The sequence below is a fragment of the Cryphonectria parasitica genome (assembly GCF_011745365.1).
Source record: "Cryphonectria parasitica EP155 unplaced genomic scaffold M406scaffold_1, whole genome shotgun sequence".
Classification (NCBI taxonomy): Eukaryota; Fungi; Ascomycota; class Sordariomycetes; order Diaporthales; family Cryphonectriaceae; genus Cryphonectria; species Cryphonectria parasitica.
In genome coordinates, this window is record NW_024468909.1 from 1,407,284 (window position 1) to 1,433,426 (window position 26,143).

The window sequence follows — 26,143 nt, forward strand, 5'->3', positions numbered from 1 at the left end:
CTCGGTCTGCCGTCTGTCGGAACCATGTAGGGTCCTTGGAAGCGAGCGCCTGCGAGATCTGGTCTCGAGTAGGGGTTCGGTCCGGGGAGGTGCTCTCTGCAGGCGGCGTAGTAGACGATCGGGCAGCAGCATTCTCGGCCGCGACCATGGAGAGTGGTCGTGACCTCGGGCCAGGGCCCTGAGAAGTCGGTCGTCTCTGCCAAGAGAGGGTGGGCGTCCGCGCCAGGCCGGCGCTGGGTGGTGGAGATGCGTAGCTGGCGCTCGAACGCTTCAGGTCAAGATCGAGGGACATCTCGGCCTCCTTGGTGGGAGAGCGAGCTGTCGACAGGTCCATCGGATCGGCTGACGGAGACGGAATCGTATAGCTCTGCAGGGCAGCAGAGAGATCAGGAATAGGGGACGAGGCTAAGGCCGGTGGTGCGTCTGCGACGTGTGGTGTTGAGTCCTTGCGACGGGCCGACGGTGGTGGGGTGTTGGCAGGCGAGGACTTCTGGGGGGATATAGACCTGGCGCGTTCTGCATGTATGACATGGCGCAGCTCGTCAGCAACCGATCGAGAAGAGAAGAAGAAGAAGCAGTAGCAGAAGTAGTAGCACTATGGGTGGGAAAAGCAAGCACGATAAGACCCAGCACCGGCCTGGCCGAGGTGGGTGTGGATGGTTTCCAGCAAGCGGTGTCCAAGCCCGGACCATCGTGCCCGGTGTAGAGGATAAAGATGCTCGTCAAAGGGGGGGGGGGGGAGTTGAAGGGGGCCGAACAAAAACAAAGACCCGACCAAGACCTGACCGAATTGCGGCTCGGCGAGGTGTGTGTCTCTGAGTCGTCACATTTCTTTTTCTTCCCAACATACAACACAACGTACCTGCGCGACGTGCCTGGCGTTCTCTTCTCTGCTGTAGGATCTTTTCCTCAAGCTCCCTGGAGCGGGCCTCCTCATTCTCGTCACGTCCCTGGTTCAGCTGTTCGACCGATCGAAGGAAGCTCGAGACCTCGTCTGACATTGTCGGGAGGCGTCGTGGGGCTTAGGAGGGGGCGTGGGAGGCGGCGCGAGGATGCGGGTGCAGGTGCAGGCGCAGCAGGCACAGGTGGCTGGGATTGTTGACTTCGAGGAACAATCGGATCCAACGTGACAGTGACAGTGACAGCAGCAGCGGCGGCAGTAGTGACGGGTCGGCTGATAGTTCCGGCTGCCAATAGAGACATCGGATCTGTGGAGCTTGAGACTGGCGTGACACGAGATTGACACGCATACAACAAGACGCAACAACGATAACAACAGTACTTAGTGCAGCTGACGACGAAAGTAGTAGCCGTGCAACCGTGTCCGTGTCCGTGTCCGCGTGTGTGTGTGTGTTATGTTTTGTTATGTACGTTGCTGTGATGTGCTGTACGCTAGAGCCGATGGGCCGCGCAGTAGTGGCGGTGACGGGGGCAGTTTAGGCGGTGCGCGCTCAGATAGATTGTCTCTGAAGGTTTGCGCAGATCCAGAAAGGGAAAAAACGGAAAATTCTCACGATCTTCTTTCTGCAGGTTCTAGTCTGGTGTTTGGAAGAAGAAAAACCGAGCGGTCGAACCTTACATTAGCGTTCACGTACCAGCCCAATGACAGTGCCTGATCAAGAGGCACAAATGCAGGTCAGGTTGCGTCCAAGCCAAGGATCCGAAAGTTGGGCGCCGTGTGTTCCAACTTTGGGCCTCTAGGAGTTGGATCCAAATTCCTAAAGGTGCCCACTGTACGTACTTCTTAGGGCGATGAGGGGGACCGGGGGGGAGGGTTCCAATTGAAAATGACCCTAAGTGTGTAGCAACAACCGTCCGCCTTATGAAGTTGGGGGATCCACAGAGGGCCTGCCAGGGGGGGGCCAGCACGCCCCTCAGCCGCGTGACCCGCTATAAATACGCTAACATCAAAATTACTGTACCATACACTGTCCGGCTTGTTTCGTTCTCACTCATGGTTTCAGTGCGGGATGAAACCATTCCTCCGTCAGGTGTGGTGGTGTCTGACTTTCGCACCTGCATGAGCAGCAGCAGTAGGGCTGTCTGGACCCAAGAAAACCCTCCCTGAGAAACAATCGATGGTATCAATTCCTCTGAACCTGTTGAATTGAACACCGGCGCCTGTCAAGCTTCAATACAAAAACAGCCTTGCCTTTGCATCTTGGACAACCCAGGCCAGCCCTTCGTCGAGGTTTTCGCCCGTCATGGCGCTGCACCGCAGGACGTGCCACTGGTGAGTTCGGATGTGCTTTAATTTCAGCGTCTCCAGTATCTCATCTCCCGTCATGCACCCTTCAACGTCGGTCTTGTTGGCAAAGACCAAGAGGCTAGCACCGGCTAGCCTCTGTTGTTCATCTGGGAGTCAGCCTTGTCGTAATATGTATGTCATCCTGAGTGCTGGGTTGCGGCATTTAGACGGCAGCATACCTCTTCCTGCAGCAGGCCGTGTAGTTCGGCCCTGCAGTCCTCAATCCTCAGTCGGTCCGTAGCATCGACCACCCAGATCAGCACATCTGTCTTCTCAAAATAGTTTCTCCAATATGACCGTAGCGTCTTTTGCCCTCCGACGTCCCCTACAGTCTCTCTTGAGTGGTCAGGCCGTGTATCTACCCCATAATGATGAGCTTTGGCCATTCGGAGACTGACAGATGTTTAACTTGTACCTGCGCAGAAGGTCAGCCCGCTTTTCTCCCAAGACTTCAGAGAAGGGAGGAGCAGTCGTCGCCATACTCACCCCTCGTAGTCTATGGTTTTGATGATGAACCCGAGGGTCGGGCTAACGGTGTTGACGTCCTCGCCCATAATCTTCTTGACGATGGTGGTCTTGCCCGCATTATCGAGACCTCTTGGCGGGATAGTCAGCATCCTCGCTGACCGATTTGGGAGGAAGGGGGAAAGGCTGTCGGCTGGACAACAGGGCAGGTGGTTGCCTTACAGCATCAATATCCTGAGTTCTTTGTCCTTCAATCTGGCCTTCCTCAAAATTGAAAGCATATTGTCCAGGCCAGCAGGGCTGCAGTCTTGAGCGAGGCAGGTTTGCAGATTGGTAGAAGGCAACGATGGGACAGGTGATTTGCTGAGGGGGCACCCTTAGCCTTCAGGGTTCGGGGCAACACACACACATGCCTGTGATCCACATAGAGAGCTTCCCCTGCTGCCCGCCAATGACGGCATTTTGCATAGGCAACTTCAACACATCATGGGCTCAGGTATGCCTGCACACAACCTCCACAGACAAAAAAGGAAGAAGAAAGAATGAAGTAAAAGTGATTCTTGCTATGCCTTGACTGACAAAATCATAGAAAAGGGTCAATCAAGGCAACAAATAGTCGAGGCATTCCCCTTAGGAGACAATCCTCCCTGCTGCCTTCACCAGCACATAGGCAGATTATGAGGCTGAACTGGCCTGCAAAGCAGATCATTGGAGCCTCGGAAAGACATTCTAGACATCAGGCCATCAAAGAGCAGTTCCAGGATGCCTTGACTCTCAAGTACTCCAGAAGCAATGGACAACATCTCTCAAATTCCTAAATCCAGCTCATCTCCAGATTGGCAAGTCTGGAGGGCGCAATATTTACTTCAAAGTGATGGAATTTTGAACTCCTCTAGACCTGGCCTCCTTTGAAATGACTTCAAGAACTACTCTGCGATGCTCGTCAGCATTTCCTCCAGGGAAGGGACTTGCATAGCTTGCGCGAGTAATCTCAGGTGACCTCTTTCCTCGCGGGGTATCCTCGCAGCAGAACACCACGGCTGTCTGCCCTACCAACACCATGATGAGCCCTCACGACGACGACCACCCTAGCTCCCACAAATCGAAATCAACAAATCTGGAAAGTTTCACAGCATAGCGACATAAGAGGCGGGGATCTCGAAAATTATTTCAGGGTCTTCTTCAATTTGCTGTTGTCTGTCTGAACCTACAACTTCTTTCTTCCTCTTCTTCACCCTCCATCCTTCCTTCTCTTCTTTCCTCTTTTTCAGCAGCACAGCAAGCATCACCAACCCTTCTCTCTCACTAAAGTCCTCCTGAGATATCCTCATCTTCTTCTGATCAATTTCAGCATCAAGTACTGTTTCCCCCCTTGGTATGTATCAATCTGATCTCTGGATTTCATCACTTGCATTGTTGACCACCCAGCACCAACACGTTCCCATCATCACCATTGCCCAGCACCCATCACCTTAACGTGTTCATTTTACCAACCCCTCCTCTATTACACTCCTTAAGAAGGCAATAAGAACTTCTTTACTCTACTCCTGTGTACTGTCCAGAACCTTCAAGCAAGCCAGCTTCATTCCTTTAGAAACAGGCACACAAAACATTCACTTTACATCCCAGCAGCCTTGTGGAGAAAACATACGAGATTCGAATGGAATTATTCCATGACACGTCCTACTCATCTATCTATTCCTCCCTCTTTAAACAAGATTCAGCACCTAACTACCTAACTGTCATGTATCTCTTGTTTGCTACGCAGCTCCCTTGCCCCTCGGTTGTCCTCAAGTCAGTCCAGCTAATGAAGCTGATTACTGACTGGTACTGACAGATACCAGTTCTCTCTGTTGTGACCAGGTCTGTCCTTTTGCAGCTGTTCTTTTTACTCCCCTGTGAGTCCTCACCCATCAGACATTCGCACATCTTCTATCTCTCCTCCTTCTCTATGATCAGATCTGCCATGATCCTCAGGTTTCTCATGAATCTTGAAGCTGGGAAAGGCGTGATCCGAAGCTGTAATTTGGCAGAGACTGACATTATTTGACTATTTGATTAGGGTGTCACCAAGGAGTTCTTCCTTGTGGTTCGCAACGAATTTCTCTGGTCGAGTTTGTTATAGACCATCAGCCCTGGGCGACTGGGTAACTCTCGTGAGTCACTCAACCCAACCACAGTCTTCAGTCAGGTAGGCCTCCGATATTCCCAATTTCTGGAACAGTTGAGCTGATAAAATCGTCTGTTTCTGAGGCCAGGAAAATCAGATACCCTTCGTTCCCTGACAAGGATCATCATGGCGCCTTTCCACCGGTTCTGCAAGCCTTCCCATGGTGACGACGGACCTGAGCAGCCGGGATGGAACGGGCAACGGCATCTCGACCATGGAACAGCACTGTTTCTCGAGAAACTCAAGGACCATGCCATAGCCAGAAAAAACAAGGGACATGGTAAAGCTGAGCCTGGTCTTAATGCTGGTTTACCTCGCCACTTGCTCCGTCAAGACGATGAGCGTTCAGTCGGAACCCCCGCCACTGGTCTTTTGAACACGCAAGTATCGACCACGGCTCCTGCGAGCGTCTCCAAGCCCCAAGAGCAACGTCTCCACTCGTACCTCGAGGAGCGAGCTTCCAACTTCTATGGCTTCAAAACTGTGTTTCCTGGCGAGTCTCGACCCCAAACCCAGACGCCCCAGCACCCGTACGACCACCAGCCTGAGGAGCATCACTCGGGAGCTGCTGTGCAGGTTGTCAGTCGTCGCCCCTGCAATGACTCCTTTCCTGTTGCTCCTGCATCTAGTCTTGTCGTCCCCGCTGGCATGAACCGGTCGACTCATCAACAGCCATCCAGCTCTCATCCACCAGCGGCTCCAGCTCGTGCCTACCCCGAACCCTCTCCAAAGCACGCAGTCTATCCAAACAACAAAGGCGCGCCTCAACGCGAGTTCCCGCCCACCCCGTCTTATACAAACGATATGCAACACGACGTCGAATTCATTCCTACCAACGACCGCAGCGGCAATAGTCCTGCACCAAAGGGTATGAAGACCTCTCGATGGGCCGAGGCTGAGCTTCAGATGCAGACTACCGCCAGCCCTCACCATGACAACGGAGCCCGACTGTCTGCGAGCACTTATCGTGTCGATTCTCCCAAGAACACACAGCAGGAGACCGCCATGCACGTGCAGGAACCCAACAATGGCCAGAAGAAGCCTGCTAACGTTCAGCCTACTCGCGTCGTTCAGCCTGCGCCCATCCCTCAGCAAGCTCATCGCCAGCCCTCGGGCAATCACCAGACAAAGGTGTCACAGGTCGAGCACCTGCCCCAGCCTGTGAAGCAGAAGTGGCGTCCCAAGCATGACTATGACCTCGAGTCGCAGTCACTGCCGGATACCGTCTCGTCCGTGCATTTCGACGACGACGAGCCCGTCGCTTACTTTACTGGTAGTGATGCCGGCGATGTGCCTACAAAGGACATTCGAGGCCAGATCGCCGACGAGTCTAACCTTGCTCCCACCGGCGATGGCCAAGGTTGGTATGACCAGAGCCAGTTCAAGGAGTTCGCCAGCGATGACGACTCCTGGGGCCCCAGCAAGGCCTGGTTTGCCGAGTCTGTCGAGTCGTGGCTTGACAACACGAACAAGTACGAGCTTCCCTCGGTCTGGTTCCTCACCTCCAACATCGAGCGTCACGAACATTGTGACGTGAATACCTTCAACGGCTGGCTGAATGCTCCTGTGGACTACCCCGAGACGTGTATGAATCCACTGGACGAGATCAAGCCGCAGGAGACCAAGCGCCGACTCACCTACTCTTCGAGCCTGAAGAGCGCAACAAACTACACCAAGAACAAGCGCCGCCTTGACAACGCAGAGGAGATGCACGGCGAGCTCGTTGCCAACCCCCAGCCCGCGCAGGTCCCCGCGCAGGCCCAGCCGCAGGCCCAGCTCGTGGCGGCCAACAGTGCTCAGGCGCCTAGAGGTGGCCAGATGGGCCAGCAAGTGCAGGCTGGACCCTCTGTGCCAATGGCATCCGCGAACTTGGACGACTACGAGCAGACCTACGTCAAGATCCCCTGCTTCCTGCGCCCGGCTGAGCACGGAGACCTTGAACAGGTCCTGACCATCTACAACTGGGAGGTGGCCCACGGCACTCAAGCCATGGATACCAAGCCCCTTGTGGTCCAGGACATCCGCAGAATCTTTCAGCGGTGCAAGGTTTCCGAGACTCCCTTCATTGTCGTCATTGCCGGAACAGCTGAGGAGGCTGTTGCCCGAAAGGAGGTTCCTGCACGCCCTCAAGGAATGCAGCCATACATGCAGCGAAATTCCCACCAAGATCAGCCAGAGAAGCGCGAACAAGATAAAGTTCTGGCCTTCGGATTCATCACGATCCCTGACGCGGGCCTCGCTGGTGATGTCCACCACAACGTTGGTCGCTTCCAAGGCCGTCTGTACCTTTATGTGGCCCACGATAGTCGCCGCAACGGTCTCGGACGAGCTCTCCTCTGCCGTCTCACCAAGTGCTGCTCCACCATGATGATCTCCATGGGCGAATACGACTGGTACGACCCGACTAAGAACAAGGCTTGCGATGTCGCCCCATTCAATTCTCGAAAGTACTCCCGCCTGTTCCTGGAGACTGCTTCGAAAGGCAAGACAGATCCCGACACCAAGTGGTACGCCGAGTTCCTGGATAGTGAAGCCTTCACATGCGTCTCCACTACCGACAGGGCCCGCAAGATTGGCTACGGCGACGGCGGTAAGTGGATGGACACCATTGTCTGGCAGTATGACTGCTCGGACCCGAAGCACCTCACCGAGGGCGCTGCTTACCAGAGCCGTTAATGCTTGTCTGGCAAGGGGGTCTACTCCGGTACCCCCCCCCCCGCCTCGCCCAGATAAAAGACAACCGTTTGGACCATATACACGATGAGAGGTTTCCATAAGCTGAGAAGCTGCAGCTATGGTCTGCTTCTGACCCTGATGGCTTGGGTTGTGGACCGTGGGCCGATGGCATCGGTGTACAATCGACGAGGTTGCACGTTAGGTGCGTGCATGTGTGGGAGAGCGGTGGAGCTACGATCTTGTCACCCCAGAGCTGATGATATCATGAGCCCGTGGGGCTCTTGTTGATGGTACTGCAAGGCCTTGCTTGTTCGAGACACAGCAGTCTACCTCGTATCACGCAGGATCTGGAAGGGAGAGGCATTGTTGAATGTCCGGAGTCGGTCCACCTATGTGATGGGAGGATTCTCACTGACGGATGTGGTATAGAAGAATCAGAAAGGAAGAAAAAAACATTGGTTGAGGGTGGATGAAATGCCAGGACGGTGTGCAATGGACGGGGAAACTCTTGATCAAGCACGCGTTGTGCTCCTGCTCCTGGTCATAACGGATGAGGGTTTTGCCCCTTTTCTCAGCTTCAGATAGCACACTCTATGGGTGAGCAGGTCTGGGCTGGGCTACGTACGGGCAAGGTGAAATCAAACTTGAATGGCCCCGTGCAGCAGTTTTTTTTTGAAGGGGGGGGGGGGTCCCAGGGAGATGGAATCATGAACGGAAACTTTTTTGTGTGCCTATGATTGTTAGGTCTTAGCTAGACTTTGACTAATCTCAGCCGGTATTTGTCAGATGCGTTGTATCTTTGAGATATTGGCTGTGGTATGATATGATGGCAGAACGCTTCGAGTTGAAGGCTGATGTCACAAAAAGAGAGAGAGAAAGAGAGTGTGTTGTCTGGTCAGAAAGAAGGGGAAGCAGAAGGAAAAGACGCCATTGGGTGGCTGGCTATACATCTACATGTCCTTGTACTCTTCACATAGTACGCCTCCTACTCCAACTTCTTTCTGGCTGCCTCGTCGAAAGCAACTTTCACCATGCTCTTAACCACCCCCTCCCAACCCTTTTTCTACTGGCGCCCACATCTATACAACTACAGTAGAGAAGATGACAAGGGAAAAAGAAACCTCATCCATCACATCCAATTCAACAGACCCTCAATCCGCACACCTCAACACCCTTGCCCTCCACCCTCGCCTGCCGGTCGAAATACATGGCGACAATCTCCTTTACAAAGGCAGCGTCCGCGTGACTCCAGACATCGAGACCCATGGCCGCGAGCGCATCGCTGTCTACCCGGACCTCGGCGGTGGGAGTGGCGGCGACACGGTCTTGAGCCGCCTGTAGTGGCAGGAGACGCTCTGACTCTTCACCCTCGTCCACCTCGGACTGGGTCCGCGAGGTGTCGAGATCTGTGTAGTCGTCGTTGTACTCCTCCTCCTCCTCCTCCTCGTCGGTCGCGGCGACGATCTCGGCCAGCGTCCCGAGCACGGTGGCCGTGAAGCGGTGGAAGTAGGTGATGATGCCCAGCTCAACCCTGGCGCGGTCCTCTTCTGCCTCTGCGCCATCAACACTGGCGCCAGCGCCAGCGCCAGCGCCACCTGCTGACGCGGACCCGTCTGCTGTGGTGGTGGCCCGTCGCGCGGTGAGTGAAGTTGTGCTCTCGCCCAGCCCGCCGCTCATGCCCGTAACGTTGAAGCTGCCGCTGGGCCGTCTCTGCTGGGGAGTCGGGTTGCCGGGGGAAGGGCCTGGTATCAGATCCGCCAGCAGCCCGTTGTCGTGCGCTGCCTCCTCGGCCTCGTCGGACCGCCTCTGCTCGCCTGCAGACGCCCACCATATGAACCCGCTGTACGCGAGGGCCGCCCACGTCACAGGCTCGACGATCTTGTCGGCGGCGTCGGCGAGGGTGTGGGAATCCTCACCGTTGTGCAGGAACGAGGTTGTCTTGACAGAGGAGGTAGAGAGGCGGGGCTGGCGCTGTTGGTATAGGGCGGCGGATGATGGTGATCTTTCTTCGGTTCCGTTCGTTGTGGTGGGCTCGTCGTCCTCGTCGACTACGGCGGTGCTTGTGGCGGCGGCGGCGGCGACACGGCGCAGACCGGCCTTGAGGGTGCGGAAGCGCCGCAGGTCGCGCTGGGTGGCTTTGACTGGTATGCCTTTGGGGGACTCGACGGTAGGCCAGACCTTCTCCTTTGTGTTGGTGGGCTGTGTCTGGGGCATGGTGATGAGGACGTCCCACAGGTCGTCTTTCATGGCGAGGATGCTGTCGGTCGTACAGGCGACCCAGCCGGAGCTGGCGCTGCCGAGTGGGTTCGATGGCTGCTCGGGCGTCGGGCCTGGCCTTTGGGCGCTGTCGGCCATGAGGAAGGGAATATCATGAACGCCGATCGTGAAGAGGGGCCGAAGCCTCTGGGCTGGGGCGGAGGGATCTAAGAGGTCGAATACTGAAAATGGTATGTTGGCGAGGACGGAAATATTGTACACTTTCCGAGCATGGTCAGCAGGCGCGCCACAATGAAATAAATAGTTGGGAAGGAAAGCAGGAGAAGACAAAACATACCAAAATTACACGCCTCGTTGACGGGCGTGTGGGTAGAGATCAAGATGCGCTTCCGTAACAAAGCTGCTCGTTGTATGGGGAAGATTAATGGTCCAAAAGTGTCCAGCAGATTGTTCAGACTCCAGGCTGGATGAAAGGGCGACAGCCTGTGCCCAGGTTGCATCAGCGCGCCTCCCTCGGACGCAGACCTGTCCCTCACGTGTCCCTTGGGAAGAGCCCTCTTGCCCAGCGCCGGCGATGCCATTGGCGAGTCCCTGATGGGCTCAGGCAGATGGTTTGGGTCCCGTGTCCTGCACAAGTCCCAGTACTCGTCCAGCGCCCACGTCTGCTTGCGGTCGACGGCCAGCTTAGCGGCCAGATCCTTGAGGGCATCCGCATGCCGCCATGCCCTGCCCAGTCGCCCATAGCTGAGGGGCACGAGTACGCCGACGGCGATCATGCGGGCATGACGGGATTCCTCCTCGTCGGTGGGGGCGTTGACAAAGGCGCTCAGGCCGGCGTAGCCATCCTCATGGACAAAGTAGATCAGGTCCTCGGAGACGGTGTGCAGGCCAGAGGGGAGGCTCTTGTATTCCACCACGCCCTCGAGCTCGAGGCCCGGGATCGACTGCTTCCATATGATTGTGTACCCGGCCTTGACATCGAAGTCGATGAGGAACAGCGCTGAGATGGAGGGCAGGTCGGGAAGGGTGTTGTAGTGCGAGGATGACTGGGCTTGCGGCCCTCTTCGAGGTGCTGCCATGGCTGCGTATGTGAAAGAGCGATTGGAAGATTGTGGGTGGCCGATGTTTGAGAAGAAGGGTGGCGGTCTCGAGTCTCGAGTCTCGAATCTCGATTATCGCAATGGGATCATCTTAAAGAAGAGAGAGGGCCTGCGCGGTCGCGTCACCCAGGCCAGAGACGTCGCAGAATCGATGTCACAGCGCGAATCGTTGGATCTTAAGAAGTATACAACAAAGTCCTTGTCATTCGTCGTTGTCGTCGTCAAGAGAGATAGAAATGTGTTCAGAACAATTCAGAGTTACAATGTAATTCCTGCGAGACCAGGGGTTTTAAGAGTGCAGCAGTATCTCTCATCCTCGAGGATGAAGTGACGTCCAGATAAGGTTTGGTGTCAGGCCACCACTACCACAGAACGCTGCGAACTATGGGCTTACTTGCTCCCCACGTCAAACCCCAAGCCAGTCCCGATTTCAAGCGAGGGGTCTACTATACAGATTCCGAAGTTTTTACCCATGTTCAAGTCTCATACAAAACATTTTGCATGTTCAAGAAAAGAATTCATAATCTTTTTGATTCTGGCAAATATGAATTGGTGAAAGAAAATGCTTCAACATACCTACAATTATGTTCTGCTGTGTACATATTGTAAGAGGCATCGAGACTCAAAACTATGATAAAGCCCCCCCCCCTTTCTCCTCGAATGTATCGTTTAGGCTTGGACTGTCACGGGTCCCTTAGGGCCTTTCCAGGTGAGCCAGGGGAAAGGTGAGAGAGCTGCTAAGGGTACTGTACTATACAGGGGTGCTGCCCACTACCCCAACAAACCGGCAGCGCTAAACCGTGGGAGTAGACACCTCGGCCAGTTACTGCTGTGCCAGCCCCAGCCATGACAACTTTTTGGTGGGGTCATTTGATGATCTTCTCCATCGAGTCCTCAAAGTGCACCACCTGCGCCAAATGTGCCAGCTGACCGACTTGACGCATCCCTCGCCATTACGCACGCACGCACGCACGCACACACATACACACCCACAACTCTCTTTTCGCACCTGACCTGAGCTTGCCCCAAGCTGAGAGCGACAGGCCAGCTAACAAACGAACTTGGCTTCAATCAGACAACCTGTTTGTGCTTCCCTGATCAGGGCCCACACCAAGTTGACCACCACCGCCAACCGGTGTTCCCACCAGAGCCGTTCGACAGACAAGGTATTTTACAGATTTCACATGCTTCTCCCCCGTCTCCCCTGCACTAATTGGAGGGGGTCATGTGCCGAATCAGAACCCAGAGTTTTGGCCTTATATAACTGACCTGTGGGCGGTACTCCAAGAACCCCTAGCAAATCCTCCTCTCCGAAGACGACCGACCCACTGCTTCCTATCTCTACCACTTTGAGCAATGTCCTTCCTGACCTACCTGGGATACTTCCTGGGAGGCTACACTGCTCTCACGATAGTCCTCTACGCACTCTCCCCGATGTTCTCCAAGGCAGGCTTCGCCGCCCGCTGTCTGGCCTCTTACATCTCGCTCGTCTTTTGTACGCTGTACGGCGTTGCCGCCTCTATCGTCCTCGGCATCCTGGGCCAGAGGCAGATATCGCAATGGGCCACGGCGCGCTGCTTCAAGTACATCATGGCCGCGACCACGGGCGTCACCTTTGAGGTGATCGACCCCAACGGCTACCTGGACAAGACGCGCCCGGCCGTCTTCCTCGGCAACCACCAGACAGAGCTCGACGTGCTCATGCTGGGGTGCATGTTCCCCAAGTACTGCAGCGTGACGGCCAAGAGCAGCCTGAAGAAGACGCCGTTCCTGGGCTGGTTCATGACGCTGAGCGGGTCCATCTTCATCGACCGCAAGAACAGCAAGGACGCGCGCGAGGCCATGAAGGGCGCTGCGGACCAGATGACCAAGATGAAGCAGAGCGTGTACATGTTCCCCGAGGGTACCCGGAGCTATGCCAAGGAGCCCATGCTGCTGCCCTTCAAGAAGGGTGCTTTCCACCTGGCCGTCCAGGCGCAGGTCCCGATCGTGCCTGTTGTGGCCGCCAACTATAGCCACGTGCTGCACCCCAAGGATTATGTCTTCGAATCGGGCCGGATCCCCTGCAAAGGTAGGTTTTATCCCGAGGTAAAGGCGAAAGACGCCATCAGAATGCATGGCGCGGCGAAGCTGACCTTATTTTTGCCTTGTGTGTAGTTCTCGAGCCTATTCAGACCACCGGTCTGACCACAGCGGATGTCGATGCACTCTGTACGAGGACGCGGGAGCTGATGCTGAAGGAGATTATCAACCTCACATATAAAGCCCGTGGTCAGGAGGCACCCATACCAGCATCGACAGCGAAAGCTAGTGGTGTCGACCTGAAGCAATGAGGAATGCCGACCACAGCGACAGCCTAACAGAGGCGCACACCTACCAGACAGCACGGGTTTTCAGTTCTTGCCATCTTGAAGATCCCCTCACTGACGGCAAGATCACATCTAAACTAGATCTCGGTCAGCAACGAGACCAGCCGAGAGTACCTATATTCAAAGATGACCTAGACGCATTACCCGGACAATAACAGACGATTACAGGAGCATGAAGAGAGAGGAGATTATCACATGCCGGACCCGTTGCATAGCTGCGAAAGACAGGAGGGAGTAAAAGAAAGAGAAGCTCCTAGCATCTTGATACCCCTCGATAGACAAAGACGCATTTCGTTTTTACGGCGCGTTTGACTGAGAGAAATGGCACGGGCGAAAGACAAGAGGCAGCTTCTTACCGGATCTGATCATGGCTTGGAGACTAGCAGGAGAGAGTCTAACTAATAATTCATCGATGTGTGTGTGTGGGTGTGTTGGATACGAGCCGAAGCAACATCAAACGGCCCTTGGTTCTTGAGACAAGCTCGGACGATGCCCACGCCAGCGGCACATGCCCTGGCCTAGACGGCCATGAATGGTCCAACGAAGGGGGCATCCGAGCAATAGCAGAAGTACTATTATATATGTATTCAATAGATCGACTGTGGATCTTCCAAAGCAGGGTGAATCAAGAGGAGAGGGGTACGCCGGGTCGGTCCAACGGACAACCTCTCGCTGCCTAGTGGGGTTGCAATCGACATCATCGTTTCGTTAGCACCTCTTCTTTTACCACTGTATCACTGCCGTGCATTCCCAAAAAACTGAAGAGGCGCCAAGAGAAGGGGGTTTGCGTGTGTGCCGTGCGCTGTAAGCTTCAACGGAACTTTTTTGTGCTATACCTAACGAAACCCTGAGACACCGTTTCACCGGTTTCTCGAGAGACAAACTGACGTCCGCGCATGCCAGGGCTGCGATCCTGCAATCTGACAAAAGAAAAAAAGCTGCGAGGATCCCCCTCCCCCAGTCCGTCGTTCTGGCAGCAAAAGGTAGTAGCAAGGTACTATAGTAGAAACGAGAGATCAAAAGAAACCCGGTTACAAGGTGCGAATGACAGAGACGAGCCTGGTCATCCTTGACGAAGGAACAATCACGGGCTACTACAAGGAAGAAAGTGGTGGAAACAGAGGTAACAAGGAGTGACTACATTGTATAATAGCAGAACCAACATGCCAACGTAAGAGAGAGAGAGAGAGAGAGTTGGCCGCTGTCATGACGTGTGACTCCTTGTTCCTCGGGCACGTTGGCCAAGGGGGGAGGGAGGGGCGGAAGAGGATTGATCAGCCCTCTTCGTATCCCGTATCTGCGCCAAGCTAAGGCTGACCTGCATCAATTTTTTACTACTGCTGTGTTGCAGTACGAGAGAAAAGCGCCTGTTTTCTGCAATTCTCGTCCCGCGTCCAGAAATGTGTTTGGTCCTCCCTGGTCTCTTATCATGGGCGTGGGCTGTTTTGTTGTCCTCTCGGATTGCGACAAAGTGAGGGACCTGCAAAAAAAAAAAAAAAAAAAGGGGACCGGCCCCCCCCCCCCCCTTGGCTTGTCGATCTTTAAGGTTTCCGTGACTGGACAAACACCAAAAGGAAAGGGTTGATGGGTCGGTGACGTCTGTCCCATCCATCGAGCCCCCCCTTTTTTTCCTTTCTCGTTGGATTTTGTTCAGCGCAGTACCCTTTTAAATTCCGATCTTCACCGGGTTCAACGAGCATAGTCTGGCGGCCCAGCCGTTTTCTTGTGTGTGGCCACCCCGGTCCCCCATCTCCTTAGCTGGGAAGATGATTGACGAGGGATTCCTAGTACAGTACACAATACTTGAGTAGCCGAGTAGTCACGTCACACAAACGAAAAGAAAAAGAACAGACGAGCAAAGAAAGGGGGGTTTCGTGGGGGAGAAAAGGGAGCAAGGGTCCTTACTAGTATGCTATCCTCACGCGTTTATGATGTTACTATCCTGATTCTGAATAGAATTGGTGATCATTGATCGTGTTTGTGCATGCTAGTGAGTACATACTGTAGTAGATTCATGTAGTACTCTCCCTCCATCTTTCTTTTTCTCGTATAAAAAAAGATGGGAAGGAAGGAAAGGAAAGGAAAGAAAAGAAAAAAAGGTCCTGTCGTTGGATGCCATAGGTGCGTTGCAAGCGTCTTCCCACAAATAACCTATCTGCAGCCAGCCTCCGGATATATGCACGATCCCATCAGGCCCTTGTTTCTCTCCTGTTCGCCTCACGATCCTGCGTGTCTTACGATACCCACTTCGTCCCATCTTTATCTTTTTGTTGTCTGTGTGCGCATTGTGCGTGTGTGTGAGTAACCTTGAAAGAAACCTGGGCTACGGATTACATTAGTTTCTTTTCCCCATTTGCACAGCTCGCACCTTCGGGACACGGAGTTTATATATTTGAAGTCGGTCCCGCCCTGTCTCACCAATTCTTCTCTCGTCCCAAAATCTCCTGCGGCTACTTCTGTTTCCCAAGCCTGCTACTTCTACTGTCTCCTACCAAAAAGTCAACATGCACTTCTTCGCCTACATGACGGTCCTCATGACCGCTGTGCTCTCCGTAGCCACCCCCATCCTCAAGCGTCAAGTCGGCGGTGTAAGTCTCCCCCCCCCCCCCTCTTTCTCCCTTCGCACACACACACACACACACACACACACACACAAACACAGCACTTCTCGCCGCTGCAACATCCTATTTAGTACTCACATCTGCATTCGAACCAGGTCCTCATCTGCAACGGCATAAACGCAACAGGCGAGTGCACCCACCTCGTGGCAGAGGTAGGCCAGTGCACGAACCTCACAGCCCCCTACTACCAAAACACCTCGACCTTTGCACCCGACGGCGAGGAGTTCTACTGCTACCCGTACCTGTTCTCTTGCGGCGGCATCTGCAAGTCCCCTGAAGGCTGCACCTACGGCGCCGTCTCCTACAACACAACAGCCAAGACCAACTTCACGGCCGGCGGCTGGAACAACCTCATCGAGTCGTTTACTTGCTACAGCGGTGCGACGCCTGAGATCTGAGGTAGAGGGGGGTTTTCTTCTCGTCGATGGAGGCGCGGCCACACACCCCACCCCCCCCTTTCCCCTTGTCATGTATGTGTGTGTGTGTGTGTGTGTGTGTGTGTGTGTGTGTGTGTGTGTGTGTGTGTGTGTGTGTGAGTGACAGAGAGAGTTGCGAGTGAAATTGAGTGTGGTATGCAGCAATGCAATGCAATGCACAGGGTGGAAGAGAAAAGAGTGTATGCAGAAGGGGGAGGATGAGATTGGATGGCGACTCGACCGTTTGGGATAGAGGAGGGTTGCAGGGGGGGGGAACCCGTCCAAGCACTTCTCTCTCTGTCGCAGCGGGATCCCTGTCCTCAATGACGTTAGGGACCCATGTTTTTATTTTGTCTGCCAGCTGCCGGGCCTCTGTGTGGAGTGGGGTCGGCCCTCGACCGGTGCTGAATGGCGGGGTTTTGGAGGGGGGGGAGGGGGCAGGGGGAAGAGGGGAAGCTCTACCTCACTACCACCACAGCACTATACAGCGCTCATGGACTTTACTCGGCATCCAGTCATCGATATCGCAGATACGGAATTGGATGGGCAATTGGGGTTCACTTTTATACGGGATGAGCTTCTCTAATCTCTGGCTAAGTGGAGGAGAGATAAAAAGAAACAGAAAAGGGAAAAAAAGAACCACAAACAGAAACAGTAACGGATATCTATCTACTTTTTTAAAGTTACTCACGATAAGTCAAATACATACATGATACCCCTCAACCTCGTCTCTCTCTTCTCCCTCCCTTCTTTTGAGCTCATGAGATTTCTCAACAACAACATCATCCAACGACACACACCCACCTTCTTCTCCTCCTCGAGACTCTTCCAACTCTCTAGGCACCTCATCTCCTCCCCGTCGTCATCATCATCATCACCACCACCACAACAACCATTCACAATGACGTTCGAGACCAAGGCCACCATCGCCTCCTTCGGCGGAACCCTCCTCAAGCTCAGCCACCAGTCCAGCACGACGGGGACCCCAATGAACCTCAACCTCTACCTCCCGCCCGCCGCCACCCGCGACGGAAAGAAAGTGCCCCTCCTCATCTACCTCTCCGGCCTGACCTGCACGCCGGACAACTGCACCGAGAAGGGCTTCTTCCAGCACGCCGCCAGCAAGCACGGCCTCGCCGTCCTCTACCCAGACACCTCCCCTCGCGGCCTCGACCTCCCCGGCGAGCGCGACAGCTGGGACTTTGGCGAGGCCGCCTCCTTCTACCTCGACGCCACGCAGGCGCCCTTCGACGCCCACTACAAGATGGAGTCGTACCTGACCCGCGAGCTGCCGGACCTCGTCTTCGCCGCCTACGCCGACCAGCTCGACCGCGACCGCGTCTCCATCACCGGCCACTCCATGGGCGGCCACGGCGCCCTGACCCTGTACCTCAAGTACCCGGCCGCCTACAAGTCCGTCTCCGCCTTTGCCCCCATCGCCAACCCCGTCAACTGCCCCTGGGGCCAAAAGGCATTTGCCGGCTACCTGGGCGACGCCGACAAGGACGCCTGGAAGAAACACGACGCCACCGAGCTGGTCAAGGGCTGGAAGAACGGCCCGCTTAATATGCTGGTCGACGTCGGCACCGGCGATAATTTTTACAAGCAGAAGCAGCTGCTGCCTGAGAACCTCGAGGCGGCCGTCAAGGAGGCCGGCCTGGAAGGGTTCACGCTCAGGTTCCAGGAGGGGTATGACCACTCGTATTTCTTCATGGCCAGCTTTAGCGATGACCATGTTGCGCATGCCGCCAAATTCTTGGCCGTCTGAGCCGATTGGAGAGGAAAAGAAGAGGGGGGGGGGGGAACGGAGAGGGCATCAAGATTTGCGAACTAGGTGCACATGAGGAACGGATTGCGTGGTGTTCCTTTCTGCAAGGTTGAAACATTCAGCGCTGAAAGCAACGAGCGAGAGTGGTATATTTAGGGTTGGAGCGGAACAACACACACACATACATGCACAAAAAAACAAAAAAAAAAAAAATCAAGCAAGACGTCCGCAGTAGTCCAAACCAGATAGCTCAAAAGAATGAACCCCAACCCCAATGTTCATATGCAGAGAACAAAAGATAGCAACATAGCAGCGAATGTCCCCCCAAAAAAAATGTCCTAAGCGCTCCCGAGACTCCTTCCTGCAGCCAGAGGAGACCTGAACTCCAAGTAACAGCCCCAAAGACCTTCCGAGTCTCTCTCTCACCCTCTGTGTCAGAAAGGCTTTATCTCTCCTCAGCTGGCTCTCCTCTCCTCAGGAACAAGCACCTCTCCGTTCGATTTAGTCTTTGCCTCGGCGTCTGCTTCCCTCTTGATACGCATATATGCCAGCTTCTCGAACCGCGACATGCCTCTCCACCAGTGCTGGCCCGCCTCATGTTCGCCAATGCGGTCCAGCAGCTCCGCTGTCTTGATCCGCACCTCCCTGTCCTTGTGAAAGAGGCCCAGGGCTAGGTAAAAGAGCCCCGCGTGGGACTCGGGTGCCACCGACAGGAAGAGGCAGATTTCGTCGTAGCTGTTGACAAACCGCGAGAAGGAGAGGTAGATCTCACGCGTCTGCGAGGCTGTCATGCGCTGCATACGGAGACGATCGTGCAGGTGGTGCAGGTCCAGACCCTTGAGTGGGCGGATGGTGTAGAGCTTGGCCATGTCCTGTATTCTGTTAGCCAACCTGTCCCATCCTCCCTGTTCGTTAACAAAGCCTAGGGAAGGCCTTACCTGGATGAAGCTGTAATAACTCCTAGTGTTTCTCCAGCCTTCTATCCTCGTCACGTTGCCAGCCAGCTCCTTCTGCTTCGATAGCTCATCCGGCCAGACATACCCGTGCCCGCTCAGGATCCCGTTCGTCCCGAACTTGGTCGGCCCGGTTCCAGGGGTTTCTTCTACGCCGTCATCGCCTCCAATGTACAGAGCGCTTGCGCCATACACACTCTCCTCAAACGCGGCCGCCACACGGGTAAACTTGGCAACCCAGTCTCGCCATTTGGCCCGTACCACTCGCTCGCCGTGACGAGCGGCAATGCTCTTCAAGACGTCTCCGATAAAGGCCTGGTCGCCTGTCAGATCCGGAGCGGATGAGGATGTCGAGAGGGGCACGTTGACGAGAGACGCTTGCCCTGGGCTTTGCTGTTGGAAATACATCTGCCCTTCGGTGATAGGTGCGGGCTCGACCTTGCTGCTGATCTTCACACGTCCAGACGGCAGGTCGCAGAGCACATCCCACCACTCGGGGTGCATCTCGAACGTTGGGTTCGTGACGCCAGCAATAAATCCAGGTACTTTGAGGAGGTCATCGATTTTGGTCAGGTCCGTGTACGGGAAGGCATATCGCGTGAAGCCCTTGAGCACGCCGCCGGATGCCAAGGCACATGCGCCCAGGACAGCTTCAGCAACTTCGCCAGAGGGCATGTTGTGGCCAAGGAAGATGACTCTCTTCTGCGTCAGGAGTGCGTTGGCGAGAACGATGATCGGGTGGGTAGATGGGCCGTTGGTGGTCAGGTGTGCGTGTGGCGGAAATGGTTGTGGTTGCTTGGTGTGCGGGTCTGAGAAGTTTTGGATGAGCTTGATGAGGGAGAAGTCGCCCACAGACTCGGGCATGACAGCCACAGGCACCTTGATCGGTATCGGTATGCCCTTGTACATGACCTTGGTCTCGAACTCGTGCGTGTCCCTGGGCACAGAGTACTGGCCCGTTCCTTCGAGATGGGCCTTCGTCCCAGCGCGAGATATCTGCGGTCGTTTCAGCGCGTCACGACTGCTATCCACAGACTGCTCTGCCCTGCCGGCTCCTCCCGTGTCCTTATTCTCTTCTATCCTCATCTGCACCATCTTCTCAAATTTCTCAACAAAGAGATCCTTGTTTTCACTTGATTGCAAGAGCTGTCTTTCCAGATAGCTCAACCTGGGCATCAGGGAAAGGTCCATGGCGTTGACCGCATCGTAGAGCATAGCCAGCGTTTCCGGCACCGGTGACTTGAAGTACTCTTCCAAAGCTAATAATAAGAGGGGCTGTGCGGCATGTCAGTGCTGGTTCCATAAAATGAGAAGGGCGATGATGTGCGGGAGATAGATCTCCAAGAGCATGCGGGACATCTTTCCCGAAAACACCCCAAATTGCCACTCACCTTGTAAATGTGAAGGAAAGGATGTCTCGTGCAGATGGCCATTGCCTTCACTATTGCTCCTCTTTTCACCGTCTTGTCCTGTTTCGTGTTGACCAGGTTCAAAACATAAACCAAGGGCGGTCCCTCGCCACCCTCGGCCTCGTTGTCTGTAGACTCATCGTCGTCGTCAAGGTCGTCGTCATCGTCGTCCCCCTCACTGTCTTCGCCGTCGTCCCCAGCCCCCTCAGGGATGATGCCCGCAGCTCTGTCCCTCCTCCTCTGCCGCCTTCGTCTCCTCTCTTCTTTTGCGCGCTTCTCTTGATCTTCCTCCTCTTGGCTTGTGTCCTTGTGCAGGAAAAATATTGTCCAATCCTGGTTCCTCATGTGCGCCTGGTCGGGCAACATAAGCTCTGCCAACATGTGTTCATCGCCCGTTATAGCCACTGGGTACTGGTGCTCCATGACCGGCCCCCGGTCAATATCAAAGGACGCAACCAAGATATACTCGACATGGTTCTCCGTCGACCCGCGTGGGTATTGTGATTTTAACTTGCGCCGAGAGTGCTTTTCCGAATTATAGCGTGGCATGTGCACCATGCTGCTGCCTGAGAGCGAGGAATGCTGCGACGAGATGCCCGTGCCCGTCGAAGGCGTCTTGGACTTGGAACTTGGATCCGAGGTTCGGTCGGGTTCGGAGGTCATGCCTTCCGCGAAGACGACCGGCGGTATGGGCGACCGCGATGGTCTCGAGGAGTGATGCGACATTTGAGATGCGGAGCGTGAAGAGGGAATAATGGAGGCCAGCGATGTCCTTCGCGTGTGCTCCAGTGTCGAGGAGCTCCCATTTGCCTGACCAGATCTCTGTGTATGGTAAGGCTGCGCCGTCTGCGCCGTGGCCATCTCTGTTCTCTCTTTCTTTGCAGTCGGCCGGGGCACAACGCAGCTGCTCGTGGGTTCGAGGACTGGGGTCGGCTAGTAGATGACCGGGCGAGGTTGTGTTTCTGGGGGGTATCGGAACCCTCGTTTCCTTTTATGAGGCAGGGGGGCGGAAGTGTAGTCTGAAAACTCAATTCTCGACGTGAGATGCTCTGAACGAATTCTGGTTCGCACAGTCCTCCTGGTAATATCACTTTGGCTCCGAGCAGTCGGACGGGACGAGAAGGGGACAATGTAGCCAAGACGAAACAATCCTGATAAAAGTCGTGAACTCCTCGGCGCGAAGGAGTCGAGGGTATCAATAGTCGCGATTCCTGCGCCGGTCGAGCGCAAACAGGATTGTCCTGAGATCGCTGGTGTGGTTTGCTGGTCTGAGGGGTAGCTGGTCCGAAGTAGGATTAGAATTGATGCGATTCGCTTCGTCAGGGCGGCGAGGCAGACGGTTGAGAGCCCAAGTTTGTCGAGAAGGAAACAAGACTTCAGACGAGCCGAGTTCACCATCCGTGGCGTTTTAGAATCAGGGCTCGGAGGGCCAACAGCCGAATCGAAGAGCAATTGTCAACGGGTTGTCTGCGCGGGGGCCAAAACTCGACGTTGCACTGGGTGTCAAGATTGGAAACGAAAACAGAAACAGAATGATAAACCCATAGAATAGGGCTGTCGAAGTCGTCGAAAGATCCGCTGAACGGTCTGGATGGTCTGGACGTTGCGCACTGAGGACAGTAACGGTCACGACATTGGGTTCGAGTCAATGCGTTGGAAGCTAACAAACCGAGACATGATCTGCAACTCGAAGAGAGAGAAGAGCCCGAATTCGAAAAAGACGGATGGGATGGGTGAATAGATAGATCAGATTGCTGAACGTCTTCCACTCCCACTTCCACTCTTACAGTACAACATTGTTCATGATCCACCGCAGGGAGGAGAGAGTGCTCTATTTCCCCCTCACACTGGGACAGTTTCGCAAAAAAGAGGGACGGACCCTTATCGATCTGCCACTCCACTCCTTCCCCCTGACAAGGATGCCGATTAAGCGTCGAATCAAGCCAGCGAGTTGCCTAGGTTCTCTGTATTGTAGGGGATGCTGGGGGGTTTGGGAAGGGTGGGTTGGAGCAGTGAGGTCTTTAATGGCCTGTAGAGGTACAAGCCTGACCCCTGACATGAGCCCCCCTTCATTAAGCCACCCCTCCCCATGAGACGGCCCATCCTGTGAAAGGAGTTGCTTGCAGCGCATTGCCCAAGCTTCCCGCCTAGGGACAAGGACTCCCACCTGTGCCCTGTGGGGTCGGTTGTAGCCGGTGTTGCTGGGTTAGCCCGCCTAGCTTGTTTACGCACCACGCCGTGACTGGAGTCGGTATCCCAGATCATCGCTCCCACTCCCAGCCACACAACCAAAGTTTCCGAATTCTACATCTGATCTACACAGACACCAAGAAGAACAAACAACAGTACTTTGCATTTCCCGAATAATCACGGGCCCTTTATCAAGTTACCTTAATGATTGACCTGAAAGCCCAACGATTTATTGGACGTTGACGACTAGCCCTGACCGCATGATGGTACGTGTAATCCATGATTCGTGATGGAGTCTTGCTCCACACACTACGACATAGCCAAGAGTGTAAGGCTAAAAGAACAATTTCAATATAAACAGGCTATGCCCGCTGGTCATATCAAGACCTCTTCCTTCGGAGGAGGAGGAGCAAGTCTTGGCTCCTCCCCACGCAGCTCACCCTTCCGCCGACCAGAATCACCCGCCTCGCCCTCTCCTCTGCGACAGTCCACGCCGAAAGCAAGTCAGGTGAACAGCCACTCGAGGTTCGCCTCCGGCGGCAGCTCGTCGACGCCGAGCGGAACCGCAGATAGCCTTACTCCACGAGGCCAAGCGGCGCGGCAGTCTTCAGAAGAAATGTACGGGTCACCAAGGGGCCAGCAGCGCCCTCCTCTTGTGTCAAATGCATCAGCGGCTTCTACGATGGGGCACGGGAATGCCCTGTCGCAGCTGCAGCCTGCGCAGGTGCGGACTCTGCGTGAGGGTTACCAGATACTGGACCGGGACAGTGATGGGTCCGTGAACAGGGAGGATGTCGCCGACATGCTGAACCAGCTTGGTATGCAGCCCCGCGCCACCGCACCAACATAACACCTCCAGCAGACCGCCGCTAACATTCTTACGACAGGACTACCCTCCACGGCATCAGATGTCTCCTCATTCTTCCCTCCCTCCGCCCCGCAGACCATCACGCTCGCCACGTTCCTCAACACCATCGCCACGAGCCTGGCCTCTCTGTCCCCAAGCTCGGAACTGCTGTCTGCATTCTCGGCCTTTGACAATGATGACAGCGGTCAGGTGGACTTGGCTGAACTGCGCGACGCTTTGTTGCATACGGCGCCGGAGCCCGGCGAGAGGACGCTCACAGCTGCGGAGATAGACCAGGTCATGTCTGGATTCTCTGGGAAAAGGGCATTTGGCGGCAAAGCGAAGGGAGCAGGCGCGGGCGGTTTTGGCAAGAGGGGAGAGGTTTTTAGATACCAGGAGTTCGTGACCTCGATTGCCGGTGGGAGTAATGGGAACGCCCCGGGCGAGGATGGGGACGAAGAGACGGAGGAATAAGGAGACGTGCGGGAAGGGAAAAGAAAGAAGAAGGGAAGAAAACGATACCATAGTTTATGATTGTAACTGATATTTGGCGAGCATGAGCATAAATATTCAAGGAGCGTGGAGAGTCTTCTGTAGCTGAGCCTATGCGTCCTGAACAGAGCCTGTGCCAGGCCGAGCAGGTGAGGAAGAACAAGACAAGCATGCTGCTATATCTCTCGAGACTAGGTTTTTCGAACGGTCCCATTGTGAAGTGTCATGAATTCGATGTCCTCGAACAGACGGTATATTGTAAAAGAGTTTCGATCTTCTTTCCTCACAGCATTTCGTCTTCGTCCCCTCAACATGTCCTCCAGAAGGATCGATAAATAGTACTGCAGTAGTTATAGTATCTCTGCCAAAAGGCTCTTCATATTCTATACATACCCTAGATCTTTCAACGGAATGTTACCATTTCTGGGATCTCCCCGGACCCACGAAACAACCAACGGGAATCCATGCCGTGTGTGCTATGTCCCCTGCATGGGCGCTTCGGTCCCGGCCGCGCTCTTCCTTTTAACTTTTCCGTTTGTAGGGGTGAGGGGAGGGGTTGGTTTGGGCAGAAACTTTGTTGATATGATATTGTCGATGCTAAAGTGATCAATGTTGAGGATACATGGTGGGAGACACTTTTTTTTTTTCAAGTCGGTAGTAATCGATTGAAAACAAGATAGGGACCCAAATCAATTACTATGACCACAACGTGGTCTGCGCATCATCACAGATGCAAGCACAGCCCCCAGATGCTAGGCAGTGGAGATTTTCTTGTTGACATGGGGCCTCTATTGGCGCCGATCGAAATGGAGGTGGTTGAAAAACTGCGGTGATGAACAGCGTGTTTAACCCAGTGGGCCACTCGGATGGTTGCACCATCTGGCAACAAGAACGCATAGAATGCACTGGAAGAAACCAATAGAGCAGGGGGGCTCGGAGTGATAGGCGCGTATCAAGGCGTTGCTGCTTACCTTAGGTTCTTCTACATGTTACTCTGGCTTCTCTCTTCACAGGGCGCAAGTCAGAAGGGACAGCTCGCCTCCCCCTCTCTTTACTTACTCGCTCGCTCGCTCTGTGTAGTGCCATTGATACGACCTCGGAGCTGTTCGCCCAGTAGCAGTGGCGATCGATAATCCTTAAGTCTGTCCTGGGGCCGTGCTTTTGTTGTTGTTATTGCTGCCGACATCCACAATATTTCCTGCTGTGTCCACTGCCGTACCAGCTTTCGTTTGCTTGTCGTCCACTGCGGAAAGCCTCCACCCCGACCAGCGCATACCCTGTGTGGCCACCATCAACAGCAAGCAGTACTCACGGACGGCCGAAAAAGAGTCAGTCACCAAGATATTTGTGACAGATCTGACAAGACAGCCGCAGCCCAGCCCTGCGGCCTGCGGGAACAGAGACAGGGGAGAAGCTATTGCGCCTCAATCTCAACGTTCAGCTGCCCAGCTGCGCTGCCCCCCCCCCCCCCCCGGCCTCTTCTCAGCGCCCACAATCGCCAAAAAGTCGGCGAAAAAGAGTGTGTGAGTGAGGGAAGGCTGAATGTGAGGACGGTGGACCGTTGAACTTTAACGGAACTCGGCCTGGAGTGAGTGGTCTACAACAACCTTTGCATATTGCATCTATACCTGCCATTACTGCAACCTCCTCCAAATAACCGACTACCACATTTTACTGAACACCTCTTTTGCCCCTCCAACAACGACGCGTGTCTTTTTAATACTTCAACACCTCACAAACGAATTTGTTTATTTTACTTATTTGTTTGTGTGTTTGTACCCCTGTGTGTGCTCACAAAACGAAGTACTCATACGAGCATCACGTTTCTCACACCGGGACAGAATTCAGCCTGTTTCACCCCCCAAAAAAGAAAGAGAGAAGAGAGGGAAAACGAGGCGAAGATTAGAGCATTGCTACGCGCTGCTGAGGGGACCTTTTATTTACGTTCTCACACAAACAGGCCTGAATTGTGGCTTACCAAGCTGTACCCTGTCGACCGGGCTACATATCTCCTAAGTGGCAACAAGAAAAAGAAGGGGGGGGGGAGAAGAAAAAAAGAAAAAGGTTGACCCCTCACTGCCAACAAGACACCTGCCAACCACAAATTCAGAATCAAGAGTCGACGACAACAAGATATACCAAGTGTCGAGCAGCCCTTTGTCGCGTCCAGCAACCTCAATAGTGCGCAGTGTTTGGTCGACT

The 26,143-nt window shown here is 54.5% G+C and overlaps 8 protein-coding genes across 8 annotated transcripts; 5 read left to right on the forward strand and 3 right to left on the reverse strand.

The window, feature by feature from the left end:
• Window positions 1-2,131: 2,131 nt before the first annotated feature.
• On the reverse strand, window positions 2,132-2,994 carry M406DRAFT_33554 (Putative ADP-ribosylation factor family protein; the record flags this gene model as incomplete). The annotated part of the gene is made up of 5 exons (XM_040921055.1): window positions 2,132-2,344; window positions 2,428-2,573; window positions 2,647-2,663; window positions 2,735-2,845; window positions 2,936-2,994. 5 exons carry the CDS (start codon window positions 2,992-2,994, stop codon window positions 2,132-2,134), a joined length of 546 nt encoding a protein of 181 aa, XP_040780779.1.
• Window positions 2,995-3,996: 1,002 nt separating this feature from the next.
• On the forward strand, window positions 3,997-7,559 carry M406DRAFT_348893 (uncharacterized protein; the record flags this gene model as incomplete). The annotated part of the gene is made up of 4 exons (XM_040922431.1): window positions 3,997-4,088; window positions 4,551-4,611; window positions 4,776-4,904; window positions 4,967-7,559. Exon 4 carries the CDS (start codon window positions 5,010-5,012, stop codon window positions 7,557-7,559), a length of 2,550 nt encoding a protein of 849 aa, XP_040780780.1. The 5' UTR covers window positions 3,997-4,088; window positions 4,551-4,611; window positions 4,776-4,904; window positions 4,967-5,009.
• A 912-nt stretch (window positions 7,560-8,471) lies between these two features.
• M406DRAFT_86630 (uncharacterized protein) lies at window positions 8,472-11,157 on the reverse strand. Its single transcript, XM_040926082.1, has 4 exons — window positions 10,114-11,157; window positions 9,612-10,036; window positions 8,927-9,530; window positions 8,472-8,884 (listed from the first exon to the last, which is right to left on the reverse strand). The coding sequence occupies exons 1-4, from the start codon at window positions 10,853-10,855 to the stop codon at window positions 8,700-8,702; spliced, it is 1,956 nt and encodes a 651-aa protein (XP_040780781.1). The 5' UTR covers window positions 10,856-11,157; the 3' UTR covers window positions 8,472-8,699.
• A 1,075-nt stretch (window positions 11,158-12,232) lies between these two features.
• Window positions 12,233-13,209, forward strand: M406DRAFT_248854 (1-acylglycerol-3-phosphate O; the record flags this gene model as incomplete). Its single annotated transcript, XM_040916566.1, has 2 exons — window positions 12,233-12,947; window positions 13,034-13,209. The coding sequence occupies 2 exons, from the start codon at window positions 12,233-12,235 to the stop codon at window positions 13,207-13,209; spliced, it is 891 nt and encodes a 296-aa protein (XP_040780782.1).
• A 2,501-nt stretch (window positions 13,210-15,710) lies between these two features.
• Window positions 15,711-16,500, forward strand: M406DRAFT_320071 (uncharacterized protein). The gene is made up of 2 exons (XM_040919342.1): window positions 15,711-15,833; window positions 15,962-16,500. Exons 1-2 carry the CDS (start codon window positions 15,750-15,752, stop codon window positions 16,262-16,264), a joined length of 387 nt encoding a protein of 128 aa, XP_040780783.1. The 5' UTR covers window positions 15,711-15,749; the 3' UTR covers window positions 16,265-16,500.
• Window positions 16,501-17,183: 683 nt separating this feature from the next.
• Window positions 17,184-18,050, forward strand: M406DRAFT_325306 (family 1 carbohydrate esterase; the record flags this gene model as incomplete). Its single annotated transcript, XM_040919969.1, has 1 exon — window positions 17,184-18,050. One exon carries the CDS (start codon window positions 17,184-17,186, stop codon window positions 18,048-18,050), a length of 867 nt encoding a protein of 288 aa, XP_040780784.1.
• A 455-nt stretch (window positions 18,051-18,505) lies between these two features.
• On the reverse strand, window positions 18,506-21,273 carry M406DRAFT_335620 (spindle pole body interacting protein; the record flags this gene model as incomplete). The annotated part of the gene is made up of 3 exons (XM_040921064.1): window positions 18,506-18,922; window positions 18,989-20,278; window positions 20,395-21,273. The coding sequence occupies 3 exons, from the start codon at window positions 21,271-21,273 to the stop codon at window positions 18,506-18,508; spliced, it is 2,586 nt and encodes an 861-aa protein (XP_040780785.1).
• Window positions 21,274-23,020: 1,747 nt separating this feature from the next.
• On the forward strand, window positions 23,021-24,004 carry M406DRAFT_270803 (EF-hand). The gene is made up of 2 exons (XM_040918091.1): window positions 23,021-23,420; window positions 23,490-24,004. Exons 1-2 carry the CDS (start codon window positions 23,219-23,221, stop codon window positions 23,921-23,923), a joined length of 636 nt encoding a protein of 211 aa, XP_040780786.1. The 5' UTR covers window positions 23,021-23,218; the 3' UTR covers window positions 23,924-24,004.
• The last annotated feature ends 2,139 nt before the right edge of the window (window positions 24,005-26,143 follow it).

Excerpts from the sequence above, each read along its gene's own strand:
- M406DRAFT_270803 (XM_040918091.1), top strand. The coding sequence starts at position 23,219 with ATGTACGGGTCACCAAGGGGCCAGCAGCGCCCTCCTCTTGTGTCAAAT. Across the intron at positions 23,421-23,489 it reads CGACATGCTGAACCAGCTTG|GACTACCCTCCACGGCATCA; the intron begins GTATGCAGCCCC and ends TTCTTACGACAG.
- M406DRAFT_86630 (XM_040926082.1), bottom strand. The coding sequence starts at position 10,855 with ATGGCAGCACCTCGAAGAGGGCCGCAAGCCCAGTCATCCTCGCACTAC. Across the intron at positions 10,037-10,113 it reads CAACGAGGCGTGTAATTTTG|TGTACAATATTTCCGTCCTC; the intron begins GTATGTTTTGTC and ends ATGCTCGGAAAG. Across the intron at positions 9,531-9,611 it reads CCGCCGCCACAAGCACCGCC|CGCCAGCCCCGCCTCTCTAC; the intron begins GTAGTCGACGAG and ends CTATACCAACAG.
- M406DRAFT_320071 (XM_040919342.1), top strand. The coding sequence starts at position 15,750 with ATGCACTTCTTCGCCTACATGACGGTCCTCATGACCGCTGTGCTCTCC. Across the intron at positions 15,834-15,961 it reads TCAAGCGTCAAGTCGGCGGT|GTCCTCATCTGCAACGGCAT; the intron begins GTAAGTCTCCCC and ends CATTCGAACCAG.